The 26084-nt window shown below is 32.1% G+C and overlaps 3 protein-coding genes across 3 annotated transcripts; 1 reads left to right on the top strand and 2 right to left on the bottom strand.

Moving 5' to 3' along the window:
* Positions 1-2498: 2498 nt before the first annotated feature.
* LOC149426752 (endocuticle structural glycoprotein SgAbd-2-like) lies at positions 2499-7710 on the top strand. Its single transcript, XM_089638415.1, has 4 exons — positions 2499-2669; positions 3512-3639; positions 4757-4832; positions 6107-7710. The coding sequence occupies exons 1-4, from the start codon at positions 2646-2648 to the stop codon at positions 6293-6295; spliced, it is 417 nt and encodes a 138-aa protein (XP_089494541.1). The 5' UTR covers positions 2499-2645; the 3' UTR covers positions 6296-7710.
* Positions 7711-7716: 6 nt separating this feature from the next.
* Positions 7717-9710, bottom strand: LOC149426751 (uncharacterized). The gene is made up of 2 exons (XM_089638414.1): positions 9491-9710; positions 7717-8836 (listed from the first exon to the last, which is right to left on the bottom strand). Exons 1-2 carry the CDS (start codon positions 9509-9511, stop codon positions 7943-7945), a joined length of 915 nt encoding a protein of 304 aa, XP_089494540.1. The 5' UTR covers positions 9512-9710; the 3' UTR covers positions 7717-7942.
* An 11519-nt stretch (positions 9711-21229) lies between these two features.
* Positions 21230-23401, bottom strand: LOC149426750 (larval cuticle protein 1-like). Its single transcript, XM_089638413.1, has 3 exons — positions 23248-23401; positions 22418-22536; positions 21230-21881 (listed from the first exon to the last, which is right to left on the bottom strand). Exons 1-3 carry the CDS (start codon positions 23254-23256, stop codon positions 21680-21682), a joined length of 330 nt encoding a protein of 109 aa, XP_089494539.1. The 5' UTR covers positions 23257-23401; the 3' UTR covers positions 21230-21679.
* Positions 23402-26084: the final 2683 nt, after the last annotated feature.

The raw sequence follows: 26084 nt of genomic DNA, 5'->3' as shown, positions 1-26084 counted from the left end.
CGCCCCAAAGCCAAATAAAGGGAATTGCACATGACAAAACACGCCCATAACTTGCGCAAGCAAAGTGCATTTCATCAATATCATCTTCCTAACTTACATATATACACATAGAGATGATGACTCCCTTTTAATAGGTTCTTAAATAAGACACGGAGAAAACATACTGATATACAGTATTGTTAATTATTAAAAATCTGGTCAAATTATTCATTTTACTGTTAAAAATGGAACTGGAGACTCATAACTAATGATTTGACAAATTTCATGAGAAATGTCGGACGAGGAAACAAACGAGGAAGGCGGAACATGTGTTCCACAAAAAAATAATATTTTCGCGTCTCATCCATTATATTTATTCAGACAAGGGCACCTGCGTGAACAAGTGTTCAGATATATTCTGAATGACTAATATTTTATTGGTTAATGGTCATGCAGTCCCATTTTTAACAGTATCTTGAAGCCGTACTCATTTTTATCCGTGTACAATACTAAAAATTATTGTGTACTTAAAAATTTTAATTCAAATCGCAATTTTTATTTTGTCTTAAATATTCACATAAAAAATGTACACTAATTAGGGACATATTATGCATGCAATGAAATCTTGGTCAGGGGTATGTTTGAAACGTAACCAGAGCAGTTGGAAAAATATATTAAATGGCTGCAATATTTTGAAATACTGCACAACCCCCAGGAAAAAAATTAGCTTAATACCATGAAGCGTCACTCTTCTACCTGGTTAAAACATGTTGTCCAGTACCTCAGCCACAGTTTAAGGGTATAATGGGGTGTGAAGGTGGCCGCGTGAAGGACTTCCTATAGGTGTCTCCTTTCTGGAGACATTGAAAACATTGCGACAAAATCGGTGACCCGACTCTTGATCCCCCGGACAGTTGATCCCTTCGACACTTGATCCCCAAATTACTTTTGTTATACGGTGGTATATCCTCTCTATATACGTTATTAGAGAGGAAGTTAAACAGGAATAATGCTTTAGTTTCCGATGGATCAACTTTTGAAGGGTCAAATGTCGGGGGATCAAGCGTCAAATATCACGAGAGATAATAAAAGTATTTTAATCCATTCTCCATATATTTCGAAATACATTTAAATTCTTCAATACATTTCTAAAGCCTCGCCTATCCAATACATAATGGAGGTCATGAACTTAAAAAAATGTTCGATTTCTTCCAAGGTCTGTTCATATGTTAAAATATTCGGGCGATGAAGTCCAATTTTTTTAAACTTTTTTTAGCGTATTTCCAAGCAAACGACTCAGTAAACGATTATCTTCTTCTCAATATCCTTATGACTGTGATCTTTAAATACAATGCAATTACTATGATCTTTAAAAAAAACCTTCACCGCCGAATAACAACGTTACACCAAATAAAATTCTCAGCGAAACCACACCTGTTTTGACGAAGATTCACAAACCCGAGCAAAAGGTAATCAAGGTAATCTAATATCAGAATTAAGTTTGCCTATTCCTGCAGATGTAATGTGAAAAGTCATCGATATGGATTAAGCTAGACAGAATTGCCTCAAAGAGAGCCCTGTAATTTCACACAAAAATTTAGTTTATCATTTAAAGCAAAAATGCCTAACTGAATGACATTTTATGATCAAAATACACGGCAAATGTATATTATTTAGAAAGCTTTGGGAGTTTGAAAAAGTTTAAATTATAAAACTTAGACATTGACGTCAGTATGTCCACGAGCAATGGTCATAAAAGTGCCGATTTAACTTGAACTTTAAAATTTAAAAAAAATTTGTTCACCCTCGTTGTAAATAGTAAAGTAAGTAAATCTAATAGGTACCTAAATAAGTAATGTTTTCGCAATAAATAAAATATTTTCAAATATTGCTATTTGGTTTTTGAACCATTTTCCAAAGTGACAAATTTTTTATCGCCCTCGACCGACTCGCCTTTAGCAAAGTTTAGATCTAAACACTGCTTGAAATGGTTTCACTTTGTTTATTTAAGAAATCTCAAAATCAAGCTGCTTCCAAGCCTTACTATTCCCCATAAACTTCCATTTCTCCACATCATTTCAGGATATCTAGCATGGTCAATCGATAATGTCAGCAACTTGTAATCGCTCCCAAGCATGTAAATTAGAGTTCAAAAAGACTTCTTAATTTATTCGACGTGAACTGCTGTTTGTTCTAGCAATCTGCAGTTGTGCTCGGGAACGATGATAAGTTACGGACACAATCGATAAATCCGCTCATAAAATTTCAAGATATTTGGGTGCACTAGTTTCACGGGTACGAGAGAGGAAAACGTAGATGTCTAACTTGATGGTTTCCATCTGGGAGTAAAATGTAGCCACCTAGTTTAAACTATATCAATGCACAATAAGGTAAAGTTCATTATGATTTGTGGAGCCTTCTATTGGAGTGGAGGTGTGCAATACCAGCTCCACCGGAGTGAGACCGTTCACTATAAATAACAATGCGGCGGTACCCTTACTATACCAGCCATTGTTATCTCAAGGAGTGCGAGGATTGATAGGAAAAGCTATAAAGACTTCTCTCGTTTAGTAGACTGCATCAGATTCATTACTCCATTCAGGAAGACGGCATCTCTGTGTCAAAAAGTCATTACTAAATTTGCAGTGAAAGTGTTAATTTTGAAGATGACGCTAAATAATGTGAAATTGGTAAGATTGCAAATTTAGAAATTTATAAAAAATATATATAATAAGCTATTTATTTTTTTCGGCAGTTTTCGATCTCCTGGAGCAATATTTTTTTTTATATCCTGGAGCATGAATTAAAAAAAAAAATACCTTAAAGACATACACACTGAAAAAAAAAAATTAAGAATACTCTTAAAATAAACTGTACCTCAAACTTATTTGATTGTGTGGAGTAATATTACATACATTTGAAGAAATATATAGTGTCTAAAATATATGTGTATTTTTGAATAATTAGTGTAAAGGTATCTGTTTTTCTGCACATGGTAGTACCTATTTCCGAAATAATTTAATTTATAATGAACGAGTTATTCTCAATTAGGGGGATATTAATTAATATCAAGAAATATATATTATATATATTTACCCTTGGCTTAATTATATTTAAACCCAAACATGTTAACAATATAATATATTTTTTGATTAATAAAAAAGAGCGATTATTAACTGTAACTTTGTGTTCACTGTTTTCCGTTTTCCAATTTGAATCAGAGTTTCGTGTCCTTCATTATGCGTACCGCAGTTTTATTTTAATTCCTTTTACTAACACAATAATGTAATAAGCTTCCTCGTAAAACATCAATCGAAAATCCACTCAAATACACTATATTTAAGACCTACCATTTAAACGTGAACGATATATGTATAACTTTAATTATTTTGTTTTTGCTTCTTAAATAATTGCAAAATCACTTTGTGGGGTAATTTTAATTTCAATAATATAAATAACTTTCTTATCGCGTTATTAATCAATTATTATGCGTTTATCCTGAAGAAGAAACATGTTGACCCTTTTATTTCAGATTCTGGTACTCGCCCTCTTCTGCTCAGCGGTATGCGCACAAAGAATTCCTCCCTACGGTTCTCTCAATAATGTGCCCATCCTCAAATACAACAGCGAATCCAATGTCGATGGGTCATATCGCTACAAGTAAGCTTACTCAATAATCAACCTCTTAAATTATTATGTTTCTAAAAGACCATTTACTTATCCTAATCGTTCCTGCTCCTGCTTCATATGACAAGTACAAAAAGTTAATTAAATCATTCACAATACGCCGTTCAATTTTCACCATATCTGGAAAAACAATTTCTCCATGCGATTTTTCCCATGTACAATTTTACATAACTAGAAAAATAGCATTAACGGCTGACATATTCTGTGTGCATTTAAACCCAGTCATATTTAAATTACGCCAACGGTTAATATTTAAAAAGAGCCAGGAATGAAAGGAAACTAATTCAATAATTAATTATTAATAAAAAGAGTTCTCTTCGTATTCTTCAAATCCATGATAAAATTATGTATATTTTTAATCTGACAAAAAAATCACAGCGCACTCACAGTAAACATTTTGTTGAGTCCCTTTGAGAATTTGTTAAATTGACGGTCTGTAACAGTATCAAGTTTCAGGTAAAAAAATTTAACAATTTTTGTCACCGCATCCTTTTCCTCTACAATTTTTTAGTTTTGTGTTATTGTTTTTGTTAGCGACTCCTATAATTAAACCTACCAAAACTGATATGGATAAATGGTAATTTATACTCTAAAAATCTGAAATGTTTGTTTTCTCTTTCCCTAATTATCCCTACATACGCTGTATTTTTCACTCATCAAGCGCCCTTGAGGTAATATTTTGAAAATAATGTGCCATAAAAATGATATTTTTTTATTATTGTAGAAAGCAATCACTTTGTGGTTTGACATATTTAATAAAAATAAAACAGTTATTTTGTTGCACCCTGATGATGCTTGAGCTAGACAAAACCGGTCGTTCAGTAAATTAATAAAAAATAGTGGTTTTAAATAAAATAACTGTTTTATTTTAATAAGATATTTTTTTACTATCTGAATAATCCAACATTGCCCGGGCTTTATTTTGGTTTAATGGATAGGAAAGGGGATAGAGGTTTTTCTAAATCTGACGTGAACAGAGACCTTCCTCACCAATCTCCTAATAAACTGTCGAATTTTATAAGAAACTTTTCTTTTTAAATATAATTGTTATTGTTATTCTTAGTGAATCCATTGATTTATTTTGTTGCAGCTATGAAACCGGGAATGGAATCAGAGCGCAGGAAGATGGCTTTTTGAAAAATCGAGGCTCTCAGGCCGAAGCCCAGGTAAATACGTGTACAACTTAAACTAAACAAAACAATCTAGTAGACTTAAAACATTGACATTAAGATGTTTTATTATCAATCCTAATGATTGAAGGCGGTGTCCGGAGAATTTATGAAACCTACAATTATGTTAATGTGGAAAATGCTTGCCCCCTTACCTCCAATGCTTCTGTTAAACTGAAATTATTTTTGACATTTGATTACTGAAGTATGCTAATTTCGCAATTAAAGGTTGAGAACTTATTCGTTGAACGATTCCCACAAAATTCTTTTTTTAAAGTTTGATCTGTTTGTTTGGGTTGTATATTGTTTTAAAAAATATACATTCTTTTTATTGAGTAAACTCGTTATCCCCACTGCAGTTGAGTAAAGTTAGTAAAAGGGCAGACATTTAAAAAGTTTTCTTAGGTATAATTTCTACTAGCTTGACCCATTGCTTTGCTTCTTAGTCACAAATATTAATGAAATTATCTTGATTACTAAATTAGTTGATGGAACGGCGTACGTGTATAATATTTTTAAATAGATAGCATATCCCATTGTACTATACAGACAGGTTATCACACATCACAAACCTGTATTGGCTAACACCCCGTACTGCTTGTTAGATACACTTTCTATATTTATAATTAATTGGTGTATATCGTAATCAGGGGCTGTGAGGTTTCATGGTATATGCTCCCTTGGAGACAATTGAACGGTCTTTATTATAGTATTCAAATAGAGTACAATATTGGAATTAAAATGAAGTAGGTATATTTTATTAGAAGAAGCTAAATAGAAAAAAAGAAACTAAAGCTTTGCTTAAATGCCGTTTACTCTGCAACGATAATATACATTCAAAATTTGTATAGTGGAATAACTTATTGAGTAATACCTCAAATTATAATATTTAATCATTGAATATAATGTTTACAACTCTCAAACAAACATGCGAAACCCAAAAATCATTATAAAATTCATTCGTATCTGGGAATTGAACCCAGGAACTATGCCTTGCCGAAGTATTTCTCTGTCTAGTGAGTTTATTCGACCATATCAACTCCCCTCATATTTATCTATATTATACTTCGACTAAGAGCTGCCAACAATATCTTTATCTTCTTAAGTTTTTCTAATTTTTCTGTTTCACATCTTCGTTTCAGAGTTGTCAATATTATCTTCAATGATTAGATAATGTATATATTACATATCCTAACGTGTCAGATAAGAATTATTACTGAGGAGAAGATCATAAGTTCAAACAAGGTTCTTATTCCCGATTATTTTTCCAGGTTATGCAAGGCTCATATTCCTACACAGGCCCCGATGGGGTCCTGTACACCGTGAATTACATCGCCGACGAGAACGGCTTCAGGGCGGAAGGCGCCCATCTCCCCACCCCGCCGCCCATTCCAAAGGCCATCCGGGACTCGCTGGCCTACAACGCCGCACATCCCGAGCCACCGGGCAGGAAATACTAACTTTCAGCTTTCGACACTATTCGATATACGACGACAATACTGTAACTCACAAACTGTAAAAAATATATCTTAAGCTTCTAAAATTATGCAGAATTTTAATAGATTTTTATCTGTTTTAAAATCATGTATTTTATTTTATTTTTTCAAGCGAACTTTTGTTTCGAATATCAATCAAATTGAGGAATATATTCATTAACCGTAACATAATACTCTATTTATCAAGTATGAGTATTCTAATTATTCTTATAAAGCGTTATATTCTATGTATTAACTCGTACCTAGCCATCAGTGATTAAATATTTAATTTAGTTTTTATCCAATTAATAAACGACAGTGATACAAAAATCATTTAGGTCGGCTACGCGCGGTCAGTTACATAGTATTTTCAGTAATATAGATGGATTAACAAAAAAAAATAATAATTGGTCGTCTGTTGGTGGCCTTACTTAAATAATAGACATGAATGCTAAGTTTATATTTCGTAAATAAATGTATATTATTTATAAGGTACATATTATCATTCCATCATGTATAAGTGTGGTTAATTTTTGTAATAGTTTTGTTTCCCTGCAAAGGAAAGAATTAAAATATATTACAGGATGCTTGCTAATATTGCTGTGCTAATTTAAGGTAGTATCTATCTTCAATCTTAATGTACAATATTTGTAGATAAATGTGAAATATATTTAATACGTTTATTTCATCAGAACATAATATTTGATTGGTCAAAGCAATCTGACGCATCCAAATGAATGGAATATATTATCATAACGACTTTGTTTTGGTAAAACCATTCAAACCACATTTTTTAAATTTAGAATAGTCTTCAAAGTACAACATGGTAAAATATGTTTTACCGATTGGGGCATTTTAGATGCTAAAAACAAAAATTAATGCGAAAAGTGTTTTTAGGTAATTTCGAGAAAACCTTAAATGAAATTGCTCAACCATCATGTCTCATAATTATTCGAAGAATTCAATACTTGACATCAAAATTTTGATAAACAAATAACCACTTTCATATTAACTTCAAGATTTTTAGTTAGTTTTACGAATTTGGAAATATTCATTTTTATCTTCTCGTGTAATGTTTTCATGATGGGATTCTAGGGTTTTACTAAACCACAGTCGATAATGATAATTACCTGAATAATTATGGAAACCCGAGACTCATCACGGACCTGCGTCATTTATCTGAAAATATGTTTACTATTTATCTAAATTTGTAACCAAAATAGGTAATCAAATTAACAATGTATGTGATTTATATTCGTATGATATTTTTTTAACTTGTGAAAATGGCTACGAGATGGTTACGATATATGAGAAGTAAATAGTATATATATGAGAAATATTTTTTTTGCAGTGTACAAAATATTAATTTATAGTTACAAACGGTGATAATAAAATAATAATCCCACAAAGTGTTCTTCTTTATTAATATCTATTAATATTAAACAGCTAGTAAACCAAGAGAAAATTTCTACGTTGATTCAATATTTGTGAGGTTTAACCAAGAATTAATTGCACACAAAAATTCTGAATACAATTCAACATTCTTCGAAAATTAACACAGAATAAAAATGTACTGCACCATGACTGCTAGTCAGTAATTTGAACTATTTTATCACTTTTATTTATTGTGTCTCACTTTCCGAGGAACGGACGCACAAGATTGTGTAGAGCAGATTGAATACGTGAACCGATTTCTCCGAAAGGTCTTCTCGATGGGTCACTAAAACCAAGTGTGTATATGGTTTCTGGTGGCCTGTAATCGTCTTGACTCTGAGCAGTGGATGGTCTGTTGTAACCATAATTGTTATGAGGCTGTTGAATATAATTAGATGTTGGAACCCTTTGAAAATAATACTCGTTATTCTGTTGAACCTGTTGCGGATATTGATTTTGATACTCGTAGGAATATTGTGGATTACTTGTTTGCTGATACTGAACATCTTGGTTACCTCCTACGTTCGTTTCCACCGGACTGTAATTATATTGACCCTGGTACTGTGTTCCGGTTTGTTCAGGGTTCATCCGAACGGGGATAGGATAATTGCTTTGTAAATTTACACCTTGGTTCGTAAACGATTCCTGGTTGTGTGCCATGTTTTCGTTTTGCATTATGGGTTCTTGGTTATACGCCTGCGTTTTGGATGGTGCCTGATTATAAGTAAGCCCTGGTTCAAGCTTGAAGATAATAGGCGTTTCATCGTCTTTGCCGATTGATATCAACCCCACTGATGGTGGTTTATTCTTCAATGGAGGATCACTCGTTGCTGAGTGTACAACATTTGGCAACTTGTCTCCTGTCAATGGCAATATTGGGTGAATCTGTGGGTACTCGTCAACCGAAGTAGGATTATTTGGCATCTTTTCTTGGGGCAGTGGCAATATTGGGTGAATGCGAGGGTACTCATCTTCTGAAGTAGAATCACCAGAAAGTGGATTTGTTTGTTCTTTCGCATCTCCAACTTTAACGCCTTTCTTATTATTTATGACTATCGGTGTTGAATGTACAGCTGCTAATATGCCAAGAGTCTGCAAAAAAAATTTTTTAAAAAAATCATTATCAATAAAACATTCAACGTGTAGGATTTCATTCCAGGTAGAGACATAAAAAATATAGTAACACGGTGAAATTTATTTACACCACTATTTCCCAATATTTTTATTTCAACCGGTTTCGCTTCCACTTCATCGGATATTTATTAATAGCCGTGCTTAATGATAGCCAGCCTTCTAAATATTGGTATCGTGTGAACAAATGTACTATGTTTTACTTGACACTTTGAGTGTTTTCTTTCTTCGTGAATAGAATAGCGAAGTAACTCATGACAGGGTAGCAACAAGAAATATAAAATACTGATTATAAACGAATTGTTTATGTGTACTGTTTTGTTTATATGTATAATAATCAGAAAATTGTCATTTCGATTTAATCACAAATTATTTATTAAATTTAAATTCTGAATGAATTTTTAAGTTGATAAACTAATCTGACAAACCTATACGAAAAAGAAGATTTTTTTGTATTTTAATGAGATTGGGGTTATCGGGCTATATGTTTACCTAAACTTTACATCGGTAAACAAAATATCTAAAAATCTCACAACTTCAAACCGAACTCACATTTACTAAGATCGTGTAAAATATAATTAAAATTGATATAAAAAATTTATTCAAACTATTTACCAGAAAAATTGATGACTTCATTTTGTTAAGGTATGCACTGTATCAATATGACAAAATAACACGAATTTCTTTAATAACATTTAACACACAATTTAAGCACCTTCATTAACACGCCTATACTATCTGTATATTTACTCGTATATACGAGTCTCTATTATGGTAATAACAGTACAGCATTTCAAAACTTTTATTATCAAATTTACACCTTATCTTATGAACACGGCAAATTAAATGACGCACATATAGCTTACGCATCTACGTATAGTTGAATGTTGATAATATTAAAAAAAAATATATTTTACAACGTGAGACATCTATGAATGATACGTGGAAGAGATTTTGGTCCTACCTGAAAACTTGATTAGCCAACCAAGGCTAAAGGTCAAAGGTAAGCCTTGAGTTTGAGTCATCGTGAACTATTGAAATGAAAAACTTTCAGTTAAGTTCGATAGATGTCTGAATTGAACATAAGCTTCGTTTAGTTTTTACTCTGCGTGGCTATAAAGTTTAATTGTATAATAAAATTAACATTTGTCTGAAAGGTCATCGGTTTTTTCTATATATTTTGTGAAAATAACAAATGTTCTTTATTTTTTATAAAAAAAAATCTTGAATTAAAGAGGTTTTTCACATATTTCAATAGTTTTTATTGAATCTCATTCTTTCATAATGGCACTATAAAAAATATTTAAATAAATTAATAGCCTAAACATATAAATACAAAACAGTAAAGATTGTTTTTTACCAACTGCTCAAATTCGTATCATGTTGGATTTCAGATATTTCGGGTGATTTGGGAAGAGATATAGAATGGGGAGAGCTGTAGCCTCCATTGACTGTAGGGTTGATTACGTTAATTGGAGAACTGTAGTATCCGGTGGGGTTGAGGTACCCGGCTAACCCTGGCTTCACGTACACGTAATGCGGGTCCAAGATGTACCCCACACGATGGGCCCACTTGCTGGCTATTTTGAAGGGCTTGTTAGTGATTTCCTTCAGGTGCCCTAAAGTACGTCCTTCTGATTGCGGGGCTTCCTCTTCCCAATAGTTGTTTTCCACGGCGTGTCTTTCAAGTTGAATATCTGCAGGAGCTCCAAATGTTTGACTGATAACCGTCATTTGAATGAACAGTAAGCAGAAGATGTTAAAATAAACGTGACCTTTCATTTTCCTGAAAATAAATAAACTGAAAGTTAGATTTGAAGATGAGAAAATAAAGCACGCCAGGATATAGAAGAAGATGCAGGCAAAGCATCTAGGAAAACATGTCAAGATCACAACAATTCAATCATAGATAAAAAGTCGGATTTCGTCTAACCGTCGTATTAGAAGAGTATGTACTATTATATGAGATGCATATTCACTCTAATTCGCCCGTAGGGTGAGCGACCCACAATTTGAATACAGTGGATGGCAAGTTCGATATTTTTACCTACAGGACGTTTGAATAGTTTTTTAAAATTTCACAAGCAGTGTAGCAACGGTAGGTAATTTTGTAATGCAATATATGTGATATTAATTATGTAATAAAATGATATTTTTAAAATTAAATCCACCTTACCGCTTCAGAAAAACGACGCGCGATAAGTTTTAACTAGGCAGGAGTTAATGAAATAGAACTTTAAAATTTATACCAATTTAAAATGGTTGCGATTGACAACAATAGAATACTTTCTTTCATGCATACATTTAAACAATGTGTGCAATTTCTATCAAACTCGGTCAAGGCAACAAAGACAGCAGATTCACATGTGTCCATCATGACGATGACTCATCCCCATGAATGAGGTCGTTTACCACACAGCAACAAGTTAGTTATCACGACAATATTAAGCAATATTATTTTGAAAAATATGATTTAAGTTTTTCACGGCCAAAAGTATTTTAGTTATTTTTTATTGGGGTGTTATGCCGTGTTGCGATAACTACTTCTTTAGCCAACGTTTTGGACAGCATTGCAGTGTCCATCATCGGGGCAGATGTGTTATCAGATAACACGGCATAACACCCCAATAACAAATCACAAAAATATTATTTTGCTCGATCAATCTATTGACTCGGCTATGTATTATAATGTAGGAATGTAGAGAAATTTCAACAATTTTAACCAGTTTGCAAAACCTTTATTATTAATATTTTCGGCCTGATAACTAAAAGGTTAACATCATTAAGTACCTATACAAATATATTAGTAACCAAACGATTACAAATATTCCGAAGTATTGTAAACCCAGCTTATAAGAATCTCTAAAGTTCTCGCAATTGCTAATAATGAGGATAATTATATAAAAGATTTCACTAGTCGTAATAGAAAAATGTGTTTTGTTTTCTTTCTAGAAACTCTAACAAATGAAAATTTGGGATAAAAACTAATGAAGGGCGAGCCGATTGATTGAACACGTAAAGTAGACTTGTTTGGATAAAAGGTTATGATGATTTACAGCTTAAATTGAGGTTAGGTTAGGTTCATGTGGCAGTATTTCGATGTATGTAGAAAGTGAAAACCTCCTCCTCAGGTCTAACCCAATAAAGGTGGCATTTGTTGACCAGTTTTTTAGAAAAATGATTTAATAACAACATCCCGCAACTTATTATGAAAGAACGGGTTAAGGCTTTACAAGATATCTGCAGATGACGAGTATAGAGACATTGCAACAACACTTTTCAGGTGATTTCGAAGGTTAAGTAACAATCTTAGAACTCTGCGCTTGGATAAATGGCATTATAAATAATTATAATACATTTAATGATTCTTGACAGATGAAACCTTGCTTGAAATGTCTTTGGTCAAGCGCCCGAGCTGAATATCCCGGTTCTCTGAACCTAAGTACAGCCTCACCTCTTTTTGGTTTTGGTTTTGAGGGTGTCATACCACGCTATGATAAGTTGAAATTCTCGTTTAGCTATCACTTGATCACTGAAAAATTCACGAAGCCAGTGGGACTGATATTTTGGAGTAGAAGAAAAAATACGCAAGATGAATAAGATTACAGGAAACATGACTATGATTCGTATGAATTAAACATAACCTTCAACATTACGTAACATTATGATCAATGTATCAATTGTTTGTTGTTGTATTTTAGCATCACTAGCTTTGGTGCAGTAAGTAGTATTTTCAGGTATATAAGGTTTTTAAAATACAATTATTTGAATTCCGGATTTTTTTCGTGAATGAATGAATGAAAATTTTATAACTCGGCAGAGATGTGCTTTATTTCAAATAAATCCATTTCAAATGGAAATGCAAAATGGGTATTTTCCATTTTGCATTTTAAATGCTTTTCTAAAAACCATTTTGCATTTTGCATTTTAAATGCTTTTCTCAATGCATTTTCCATTTTAAATGCTTTTTGCAACATTCTTCCTACTATCTCCACTCATCTTTTTTTCATAAACCCCAAATATCAGTCGGTCCTCAATCTCGCTATGAGAGATAATTTCGATTTGTCAAGTTGCTCCCTGGTAGGAGCCCTGGCAATTGGGTGAAACCATTACAAAAAATACTGATTCAAATACTGAACATGGGGCCATGACGCTGTAATATTAAATGTTAGATATAGTTTCTATGTTTTTACGTTGGCAACATTAGTCCCGCACAATTTTTTTGTGGTTTCATAATCTGTAGTCGTGGTGTTTTTGGATTTACCATCATGTATAATGTTTGTTCTACATTGATGTCCATTATTAAATGACAAAATTGTTTAAAATTCTATAATTATTTTTTTAATTGTTTGACCTCAGAAACCATTTCGCATTTCCAATGCATTTTGAAAATAGGTATTTTGCATTTTGGATTTGAAATGCTTTTCTAGAAACCATTTTGCATTTCCAAATGGAAAAGTTTTGACCCATTTCCATTTTGCATTTCAAATGGTTTTGGGTACCCATTTTGCACATCTCTGTAACTCAGCAGATAGATTCGTTGTCGAAAACAATTCAATCCGTCAACTTTTGGTGGCAATTACGTAGACACACGCAAATATGTACGCAGTTTTCCGAAAACGGATGATATTACAGCAATTGATATACGAAATAAATGTAGGTCCCATTCGATCGGTATTTGACAAGGTTGGTAGGAGTCGTCAACTCCAGTTCCTGTGGAGGAAGGTTCAATTCTCGGTCAAAAAAAAAAAGTTTTGAACAACATTTGAAAATAGATATCTCATAGGTTAAAAAATATATATACATATATATTTTTATCCATCAAAAAATAAATTAATTATTGTCAACAATCAATCTCTAAAAGGACAGTATGACTGAGAACATGATGATTTTGGCACCTTCAACTCAATTAAATGAGCGGATAAAGAACGCGTGTAAGAAAAATCAATTACCTATCATTTCCCTGAAGAAAAACGAATAGGTCACAGTTTAATATAAAATGAATAAGGCTCAGTTACCTTGCTAAACGTGATACGAGTTTACTATATAGGTACACTCAATTAATCTCCTTACGTCAATCACACCGCATGACTTTTATGAGTATTAAAACATGTTTTTACAATCGTAACCTTATAGATCAATTACCATTTATCCTTCAAGATGTTACCGAATTTAGAATACTCTTGGGAATTAATTAGATACTCCATTAAAATAAATGTTTATTAATTGAAAACATACCTTGTTAATATTTTCAAAAACACGAATACCCCTGCTAATGATGCGATGTCTTGATATAATTAAAATACCGTTGAGATAGTTCAACAATGTTTGGATAACTGACACTTTAGACATGAAAGGTACAATTTATATAATTTATTAAGACTTTCTTCTTTCGCCATCCCTAGATTACGGAATAGCCCTATTTGTTCATAATACCGTACCGGGTAAATATCCGCTTTTAACATTCAAGAAATTATTTCACCATACTGATTTCAACACAACACTATCGCTAATAGTTTTAGCTGAGCGATGGTTGGAATTTGCTTGAAATTCATAGTAATTTGAATATCTATTGTTAGTCATTCGCAGAAATTTTAGGTAGGTATTATAGTGTTGAAATTCATTACTAGGTGACCTTTTTTAAATTAATTATACCATACTCACTTTTCTTATACTAAGTTCTTCCGTAAAATTATTAAAATATCAGTATTTATTTATTAAAGTATCACAACAAAAATATTATACATATCTCTACCTAGTGTAATCATATATTTTAGTTTGAAAAAATTATAATTTTAGAACTGAACAACCTAAAATAAATATTATTAATTTTACTTTAATAACGATTTTTTCTCAAGAATATTTTTTTATATATACCTAGAAACCTACAAAAGGCGCTATTCTTGCTTTTTTTATTTACAATTTGTCTCTTTAAGAGACTTGAGTTTTATCTTTGGCTATTCTGTATGTTCATAATTGCCCCTAAGCATTTACTATGTGCTTCATCTTTATCTTAAATTAGTTACATAAATGTATTTTTTTATCATTGCAATATTGTATCACTTGCAGGATCACATTGTTTGTTTTTTTATTTAAACATGAACCTCTATTTACTATCCTTTGCTTGTTTACACGTTCGTAAGGGCTCTTTATTACTTTCATTAAATATATTTTACTCAACTTATATTGTACATGTTAATTGTTCTTAAATCATAATTACTATCGTTCGTTGTTTTAAGGACGCTTTATTACTCACGCAATTCTCATTTAGACAACTTTTCAACTATTCAACTTGAAATAGATTGACTTCGCTTATATCACTTAAAATATATATATTACTTACATTATTCTTAAATTGTATGTACTATCTTTCATTTTGTTAATAGCTTTTTACTACTTACGCAATTCCCATTTTAACAACTTTACAACTTGAAACATATTTTACTTAACTTATATTACTAAAATTATATGTTTTACGTACCCTTCCATAAGCGTTTACTATGATACATTTCATCTTTATCTAAAGTTCATTACAAATATACATATATTTAATAATATACATTCCCGGGTTACGAATAACCCAACGATGTTTGAAAATCTCCTACTACCACCACAGAAAGCCGAAAATGTTGCTTGTGTTGTGATGGAGGACTTAGCCAGCCGAGGAATCGAACACGCGACGCTCGGGTGAGACCCAAGCGCTATGCCCACTCAACCACTGACCGGTATTCTTATATAAGTACATATTTTTATATATTTTCATGACTTTCCAGATTTTACAACAACAGTAACTCTGCGTTGTTATTTAAACACGTTCTAACACTTATTTTTACTATCCTTCGTTGTTTTGAGGGCTCTTCATTTCGTATATTACTGTTTGTCTTATTATACTACAAGGCATGTAAAAGCTGAAAGGCGTTCATGGTTCGAATTAATAAATAAATATCATAAATTTTAACACATGGATAATATACTTGTGCCTTGCACCATAAGGATTCACAGCCGTAAAGAGTGACTTCTTCCTCTGCCACATCTCCCACCACCTCCTGAATCTAATCAATTGAATAAACTCAACTCATCGATACTATACTTGTGCCTTGCATCATAAGTGACTTCTTCCTTTGCCACATCACTCATCACCTCCTGAAACTAATCAGTGAAATAAACTCAACTCATCGATACTATGCTCTTTCCTTGTACCCTAAGGTTTCATAGCCATTAAAACCAACTTCTTCCTTTAACACATCCCCCATCATTTCCTGAATCTAATCAGTTGAATAAACTCAGCTCATCGATACTATACTCATGCCTTGTACCATAAGATTTCATACCCATTAAAAGCGACTTTTTCCCATCCCTTCTTGAATCTAATCAGATTAATAAACTTATTTGTGTGACTCCTCATGATATGATATTTTGGTGTTTTATCGACATTTGGGTATTTTTCTTTTAATATTTTTTGAGCGTACAGTAAGGATATTCTGAAAAAGTTAACGGGTACTATCTCTGGCTCTACCCAACGAACTTTTTTTTGGGCACGTTCGGACTTTACTCTCTGCAGCTCAGAAGAGAGGGGTATGCCGCCACCGACTTATTCAGACTGATGTGAGGTTATATTGAGAACTCTTTTGGGGTGCATCGAGACTATCTTAGTCAGCGTCATCATGGCATATTCTGTCTTCTCGCCTGTAGGACCAACCTGTCAATGGTTCTCCTGCTGGGAAGGAGTATGTTATCCTAAACCAAATCTCTTCCGATATAGATGTGCTTAGCGTCAGCAAAGAGAGATTTAAAAGAAAAATCTATTGATTCTTGAAAGATTCTCCCCTCATTGACGCGATCTTCACCACTGCCAGAATTTTTTTTTAAATTTATTATTTTTTTTTAATTTTACTTTGCAAATATTATATTATATAATTTGCATTAAATTTATTTAGCAATTTAAACGCTAAATATTTATTTTATTGTTATTGGAACGGCTGTGTATAAAGATGACGATGTATGTATTACGCTATCTGTCCGAGGAATTTTTAGAATATTCCTATCGGTTTACGCTCATCACTAAGTTTCAATAGTTAAATAATCATATAAAACAACGTAATTAAGTATGCATCAATTATATATTAAAAATCTAACAACGGTAATAACACCGCCTTTCTGCAACCCCGGTTCAATGAACTCTAGAACTCGGATTTGATCAAAACGTGAACCTGTTATCAGGAACACAATACCAGAAGAACGGAAATATCATAGGGTGATTTGTGTCAATTCTGTATTGGCTCCTAAAGTCACAATTATACATAAAAAATATTTGAAATAAAAATAAACGTCAAAAAGTTTGCCTGCCGACAAGGAAAAAATACTGGAAGTCCGGGGGTAAAGTACATCGATTCTACACTATGGTAGAAGTAAAAAGAAAAGTAACTTTATTCGAGATTCCAATGTTTATTTTCCCGTACAAAAATATTTTTCCATAGAAGAATATTTATTTTCCCATACAAATAATTCGACTTCTTAACCTAAAAAATACCTTAAATCCATGAAATTTCTGAAAATGTATTTTTCTTTTTTACTTGTACTATCATGTGTTTCCATTTGGTCATGATCATAAACATGTATTGCTCAGTGACAGTAGTTGTTAAAAATCACATAACGCTTTATATATTAAAAAATAAATTTATTTTATTTTTTATTATTCCGTGGTTTTTCGCAGGTCGGCGCTAGCAACTAGCATAAAACATTTCACTTCATAAATCAAAGTTTTTTACGATGTGACTTGATCAGTAATTTTGCAGAATAACCTGATGCGAGTTAAAGTAACAATTTATCGTGCACTTTATTACGCACTTGATGCGCATGGAACTGATTCAAGGTCAATGTGAATAATACATAATCTGTGCCTGAAAGATACTCGCATCAGCGTTAATGATTCAGGAAAGTCGCATTTAGACGTGACCCGGCGCGTTAACGTTTTTATGGACCAATAATGGCGCTCGTGTTTACTCGGCGAAGTCTCGACAAGATCTTTAAAAATGGCAAATTTCGACAGTAAAATGACACCAATATCATAATATTTTATCTCTGAATATTATTTATCTTATTCAAATTGAAAACGTTAAATCACACAGGTATCTTTATTCAAGTTTTCTCTGAACCGTGTCTGTGTCTAAACCAAAGAACCTTTTAAGAAGCTTTTTTGTAATAACACAGAATAAAATAATACTATCAGTTGAAAACCCGCGGTGATGGTAATTCTTTACCTACAACTACCGTTTTTAATACGCATCTAAATAAAAAACAAACATTTGATTCAACTTAATGACAAAAAACAACAACTTTTTGCATTCACGATTTAGAAAAATATTGATAATTAATATTATTTATTGTTATTTTTAATATTAATTATTGTTATTAAGTTGAATCAAATGTTTGTTGTTTTTTTTAAATGCCTATTAAAACGGTAGTTGTTGGTAAAGTTTTACCCAACTGATATCAACAGTTACTGTATCTAATAAAGATAAAATTTCTAATAATAAAGTGTTTATTCCCGTATGTGGGGAGGTTAGTGCAGTCCCACACATTCCATATAGAGATACAACAAAATATATAATCAAAAACAAAAAGATAGAACAGAAAAAACAAAGAAAAGAAAACAGAATAAATTGAAAATAAAATAGAAATAAAAAAATAAAGTTAAAAGTGCGTACATATGCATTAATATACAACGGAAATAGATAAAATAATGTAAAATTACTAAACGCTTGTTAATGGTCAAGTAATTTTGCATAACGAACGATATTATTAAAAAATATGTGTATTGTTAGCTGCATATTTAAATATTTGGGTCCGGTCGCCTGCAAACCAAAATGAACCTGACGGTCAGTTAACAGAGAAGGGTAAAAAAACGTTTTTTCCTGCAGGCCTCCGATTTATTTTTTTGTGTGAAGTCTATGCGGAATTTACCCGAAACATACGATTTGAAATCGACCAATCAGAAGGCCGAAACCTTCCAGATGATTTCATAATAATACTATCAGATACTGACAGAATGGAACAAGAAATTGGTGTATTTGTTGTTTTGGAAGCAAAACCTTTAATCGAAATATTGCGTTAGATAATAAAGAATTATTTTAATAACTGCTTCGTAAATCTTACAAAACACTATAATTAAAATTTGACCAACGCACTCAATAAATTACACATAATTGGTCCATAGCTATCAGTTTTGATGCCATGTGTACTTGACTAATTCATTTATTTTAAGAGAACCTTCGAAATTTACCTGCTTAATTATCATATAAAAAGCCTAATGAGCCATAAATATCAAATATTAAAGTAATCTGTTTTCTATTAATACATTTTACCCACCTAGCGATTAATTAAATTACATATTTTCACACATAAAGCGTATTTAATTGAGTGTTTATTAGTTTCTTGCACCGTCCGATGTGAATAAACATTAAAGCTTAGATAATCACGATCAATAAAACATTACCTCAATGCCGCAGTCTCAGGTAATTTGCCCTTTAAAGAAATGATACTTGACCTTGATGAGAGATTGTAGAGAATGTTAGAATTGCGAAGATTCATTCATTTAGCGCATCTTAACTACGTTATCGTGATAGAATACTTGATGTTGCTATTTACAATTCTAAATTGTGAAGATTTCCACGCAAAAACCGTTTTCAACATTATGTAACACTTCACATTCCTCAAAAACAAATTCTAGGCGCTTCCTCGTCACGGATAATTTTACACTCTTAATATAAATTGTTAATCGGGTAGAGATAATTATTTTGACATTATAGTCTAAACTCGCTGATTCTTTGTAGAAAAAGGGCAAACTGAATGTTTTCATGTTTTCTCATCATTTCTGCACCATTCTTGAATATAACATCGTGCTAAAATACATTCTGACAGCAATTATTAAGGGATTCATTTATTGCTGATTGATAATATTCTAAACATTGATGGCTTGAAATATTTTCGTAGGATATATTAATAATAAACATGGAATAATGCGAACTTATTAACGTCTAATAATACACTACTCGAATTAATCTGGTTATTCATTAGTGAGAAGTGGGTATGGTAATTGAGTAAACTGGTCTGAGCATCACTTTTACTTTAGATAAATAGATATTTAAAAGTCTGTAATTTGTCGCGCGTTGACTTATTGATTTGTCACCTTGTTATTAAGCTGAAAATAAAACGGTTAAGTTTTCTCTTTGAAGTTAGCGATTTTCGGTCTTTTCGTGGAGTGTGTTGTTGTTTTCGAGCCATTGTCTATTCAATTCAATGTGAAATATCGTTTTTCAGGTTCTCAACGTCAGTATTAAGCGATTTATTAGGTAAATCTTTATTATAAATCACCGTAAAATATTAGATGTCAATTCCAGTTTTCAATTCAACAATATTTATCCTGTCCCCTAGCAACTAACATATTCATTTGTATTATTAAATTTGAATACTTCAAGCAACTAATGTTGCTCGTGCGGGGGTCCTAACAGATCGTAACGTTCACTTTTATAGAAGTTCGTAGGTTAAAATTGTTACCTTTATTGTATGTGATAATTCATACATTAAGGTATTAAGGTCAAGGCCATTAGCCGTGAGAGACTAAATATTGCTAAATTTTATAATAAATATTGTTATTTTCATTACACTACGTTTTCTGCAAAAACTCTTATTTGTGACGATGAATATTTTTGTTTTAATTCTTTGAAATAAAAATAATCAATTTAAAATAACAAAAATAATATTGTGCAATAAATAACAACATTCTAGATTCCAGACGACTTATTAAAAATACATGTTATGTTTTTGTTATTGAAATTTCTAACATTTTTTTACTATTATCATGTACCTAGTTATGCTAAGTAAAATTCAAGCAAGTGTGATTTTAACAGCCTTTCAGCCAGTTTTACAACGATATCGAAATTGGGAACAAATGTGCATGTTAAAATATATTTATTTTCCAAGGAAGATGACAATAGCCAAATTAAGAAAAATTTGCTCAATGCCATGTTGATAAAATAATAAATACATATTATTAAACGGCTTTATAAATATGAAAATATGGCTTATCACGTACAATATTTCAAACAACATACAAACTTTGTAGTTAAATTTTCTATTGGATAACTGCATCGTAATACGATTCAATTTGATATATTTTTAGTTTTAAAAAAATTAGGTATAAAGTCTTCTATATGTTCCACGATTGTTCATGGAAGTGTATGTATCTTGTGCAGCCCTCGTAAATTAGATACACCGCGCCATATCGCCATTTGGTTCATTTAGTATTATTTATACATGTCTGTAAAATGAACACTACGTAAATAAAACAAGGACTTTTATAATTGACTATTCATTTATTGAATAATTATCACAATCACAATGTACAAAATCTTCACTTCCATTTGAAACAATCACAGATTGTTTAAAATAGAAGCAAAAGTTGATAATCAAATAATCATGGCAGTGTTCGTATAGGGAAGAGATCAAACAAGAGGTTCTTGAAGATCATTTTTGGAGGAAAAAGTATATTAGGCATTTTTATTAATAATTAATCTCATGGTCCAATAGAAGAATCGAAGGTCAATGATTTAGCAGGGTCGGAGATCCGGGTCCAGGTTTAAAAACAGATCAAGCACAAAATCCAGGTTGATGCCGTAGATCCAGGTTTAGGCTTACATCGAAAACTAGGTCTAAGCTTGTGTCCAGATTCAGGTGCATGTAGAACTAGTCGCATGATGTGTTTTTGAACCAGGTTAAGGTTCAGCTAACTTGTAAGGCAGATGTCTACTTGGTTGGGATGTGAGCTCCGGTTGCGTGGAAGCCAGTCTCGTCGGCGAAGAAAGTGACGGTGATGAGCTCTCCCAAGGGATCTTTGTAGGAGTAAGATCCCCTGACGACAATAACCTGTTCGGGTTTGCCTTCCTCGTTCTTGATCTCCCTGAGTTCTCCTACTTCATCGCGGGTGATCTCGTTCTCAGTCTCGAAACTGGAAAAGTAAGCATTATTTGTTGATTGCTTCCATGCAGATTCCAAATATATGATTCAATTTTTTCGGTCAATATGTCATGCAGACGACCATTATTCAAAATACACAAAAAATGTGATGATTGACTGATTTTTTTAATGCAATAAAATACTCTGCTAAAGTTTCTAAAGGCTAACTATTTAGATTTACTTTTTATTTTTCTAATTAATATTTTAGATTAGGAATGTCTCGTAAAAATGACATTGTTTTTAAACATGAATTTCACAACTAGTTTTATTGTTTAAAATGTATAGTCGTGCTAAATATTTGGCCTAAATAGGTGCTGTTAAGGCCCTTGCTTTAAAGATTTATGTCGTAATATTAGGTTATGGTTTGTATAAAAGCTTACGATAAATGAAGACATTTCCGATCCAAGTGATAAATATTGGAATATAAATTAAGAATGTTCTTATATGCTAATATAATGTATCCCACAGAAAGCTCTGAGGGAAATAATTTCCTTATTGGTCTATGGATGCTGTGTGGTAGAAATTTACCCGAACTGGTAGGCACCAGCTGGGTCCTGGTTGAAGGAGGACTTGAGGATCCTCAGGGGCTCCTTGTATTCGGCAGGGGCTGCGCAGGCCACGGCCAAAGCGACGAGGAAGAAGAATACCTGGAACAAACCACAGTTATTAATTAAGAAAAGCAAATAATTTTTAAAAAAAATTTAACAATAAAAATGTAGACATCTGCATCTACCCCATAATCGACGCTTGTATCAGAAGCAATATAATAAAAAGCATGTTATGAACAAAATCTTGGATACATTTTCTCTACAAGAACATGCTTGGTTGATATATTTTCCATAACTATGCATATTTAAATACTTATTCGCACTACGAAAACATATTCAGTATTAAAATATACATTTTGCAACCGAATAAATCAAACTGCTCATCAGTTAACTGTTTCTTGTTTGAATAATCGTTGCGGATTCTATTTTGAAATCTATTTGTATTGTAATCTAACACTAATAAAGCATAAAATCTTCAACAAATAACACTAAATTAAATCAACTTATCTACGATTATCAATTTTTGTTTAGCAACGATTCCAATAACACAAATGATGTTTTAATCACTTAAATCACCTCCGCAGAGTAACTAACTGATATTTGTAAAAATGATTATATTTTCATTAAAAAACCATTAACGCACATTAAACTAATAACCGTACAGATTAAATCAATTAATTTTAATTCTATTGAGATGAACTGGTGATTTAACTGTGTGTTTGTTCGAAGCAACATGTATGGCTTATAACGATTCGGATGGATTTTGAAAGTAGAATGCAACAACTTGACTGTACAATGAATCTAACTTACCACTCTCATGTTGATAATATTGTTTGTTCTGTTTGACAGACGCAAGAAGATACTGATGCCTTAATGACCGCGAGATCCTCTTATATAGAGATCTAAAATCGTCTAAAAACGACTAGGTACACGAACAGCGTTCTCTGCTCATCCCGTGGTGTTTTTTTAGTTTCTTTCTCACCTGTTTTGACATTTAATGCAGTATTAAATGTTCATCACTTAAAATATCCGGGCATGGCGTGATATACCTTAATAATAGACGGTACAACTATCTCGTAAAGTTTCGTAGTTCAAGAACAGATTCGATGGAATATTGTTTATTTACGTATCATCCGAACTTGATGATTTTTTTCGTGAAAATTCTTGTATTTTAGAAGTAAAAGTGAATTCTCTAGTTATTATATTTTAAATTATTCAAATATTTCTGCGTAGTTAAATAGAATATTCCCCATTAAATCATAAAGAACGAGCCTAAATTTGTGGTTGAATGAACGTTTTCTATTAGAGATGGGTGAAATTATTTACATTAGTCCACTGAAAGTAGTGTTTCAGAATTCACAGTTCTCTACTAACTCATTGAGGTGTTCACTGTTTCTTGCCATTAGCTTACGGTGACAGATAATGTGAATATATTACTCAGTTTTTCACTTCAATATTGAGTATAACTTTTAACCGTGTTTCCTTTACATTGAAATTTAAAAGCACTCCCTAAAAAAAGACCAAAGTAAAAAGTCGTGGAACTCAGATGTGATTTGAGATTTTCAGGAGGATTGTTATTGAGAAGTGCTATTGTGATTTATTTTTCAGGTATTTTGCCGTGTTGTACGTCCTCTTTTTTTTAGCCCACATTTTGGACAACGTTACAATGTCCATCGTTGGGGCAGATCTATATGGCATTTAGTTTAAATAGGGCGTCATTAATTTTTAATAAAAAGTTTTTGAATATTGAAGACAATATTAGTGATTCTTAAACGCAAATCTGAAACAGAAAAATCAGAAAAGGAAACGGTCACATCTGGGACTCGAACCCAGGACCCTTGTCTTTCCGGGACAATGCTCTACAAACTGCGCTAATGGGACCCTATCCTCATCGGTCACTTTTAACTGTATCATACTTCGAATAAGAACTACCAACGTTGTCTTCATTTTTTCACCGCACATTTTTATTGGCAACTATCTTTAAAAAAATCTCGAAAAATCTCGAAAAATAATAAAAAGTTTTTGGTAAAGCAGATGTTTGTAGTGAGATTATTATTTGTGCATTAAATGGTTACTAACTGGAACCGGCCATTGACATTTTTAGAATAAAATACATACACCGATGTTTTTACGGAGAAAATGTTCCTATTCGATGGGTTTAGATACCGGGAGATCATAATATCGAGCCAGAAGACAGTGTGTTAAAATTTGTTTACATACCGGGAGATCATACTATTGAGTCAGAAGACAGTGTTCTTACAATTTCTCAACGAAAGTGAGTGTGTTCTGTTGCTTCCATTCTACAATAAAATTAATACTCACTATCATTGACAGGAAGGGTACAAAATCAAAACTGTTCACGGAGTTCTTTTTGGACCAATATAAATAAATACATCATCAATAGCTAAATCTAGTGATTCTTTACACGTAAACAATAATTTCAGATACTTCGGGGAAGCCCACGTTCAAACGCAAAAACATGTGTGTTTTGGGATGCATATTAATTAAATTAAGAAAAGGTCACGCGCATAAATTATTCACGATTTACATGCTCGTATAAAACTATTCCTCTAATGACCACCTCGACTGATCAGTAATTCCTTGACTCTGAACCCGGTTGTCAAAAGTTTAGGAAAAAAATATTTTTCATACATACATAAAATATTTATATTTTATTCTTCTCAGGTCGGACATAAATAGTAAGTAAGAAAGTTGCTTGAGATGGCTGCGGATTTTAGATATATTTATTACTAGATCTGAATCATGCGACATCCTCAATAGTTAGTTGTCAACTGACCTCTTATCCTCTCGCCACTTCTTTCATGCCAGCAAGATGTAATTTTTTTCTTGGCTTTGATAATAGGGGCTCTTATTAAATAAAAATTAGGATATTAAATATTTTCTAGAACTATGATCTATCAAAATTACCTAAACTTCTAACACTACATATTTGACAATGCAAGCAAAGACGGAAATGATTCTGTAACCACTTTATTTGGTAAAATATGTTCAAGATGGTCACCCATTTATAATAGTCATTCACCAATAGAGTCGAATAAACAACATGTTGAAATGACATTTTCTCACGTTTGTTAGCCGATTTGCCTATGTTTTATGTTGGAATGTGTTGCTTACAACATTAACATTCAGTGATTTATTCGTAGAAATAATCAAATAACCGCTTTTCATAGCATCTCGTAGGCTTCACGGTCGCGCGGGTAAACCACCGGTCATAATAAAGGAGAGAGTGGGTTCGGTTCCCATCGATACAATGTAAACAAATTTTTAAAAACATTCAACTTGCTCAAAAAATACACACGTAAATTTTTTCTTCTAGCTTTGGCAATAGGGACTCTTATCACATAAAAATTAGGATATTACTTAAAAAATTCTATAAATAGACATTAAAATAAGAATAAATATATACTTATTTAATAAATATATGAATATATATAAATATATAGGTATATATTTATTTTTATTTATTTCTGTTATGCACATTTGACAATAGCTTCGGAAGCTCGAACAGCTGTCATGCATTATAAAAACAAAATATTATTTTCAGCTTAGATCAAATTATATTTTTTTGAAGAAAATCAAAAAATTATGTAATTAAATTCCTTGACACAATCACATCATGTATTATT

Source organism: Hesperophylax consimilis, chromosome 1, assembly GCF_061612785.1.
Source record: "Hesperophylax consimilis isolate HC1 chromosome 1, BYU_Hcon_1.0, whole genome shotgun sequence".
Taxonomy (NCBI): Eukaryota; Metazoa; Arthropoda; class Insecta; order Trichoptera; family Limnephilidae; genus Hesperophylax; species Hesperophylax consimilis.
This window is presented reverse-complemented; position numbering and strand designations above follow the sequence as displayed.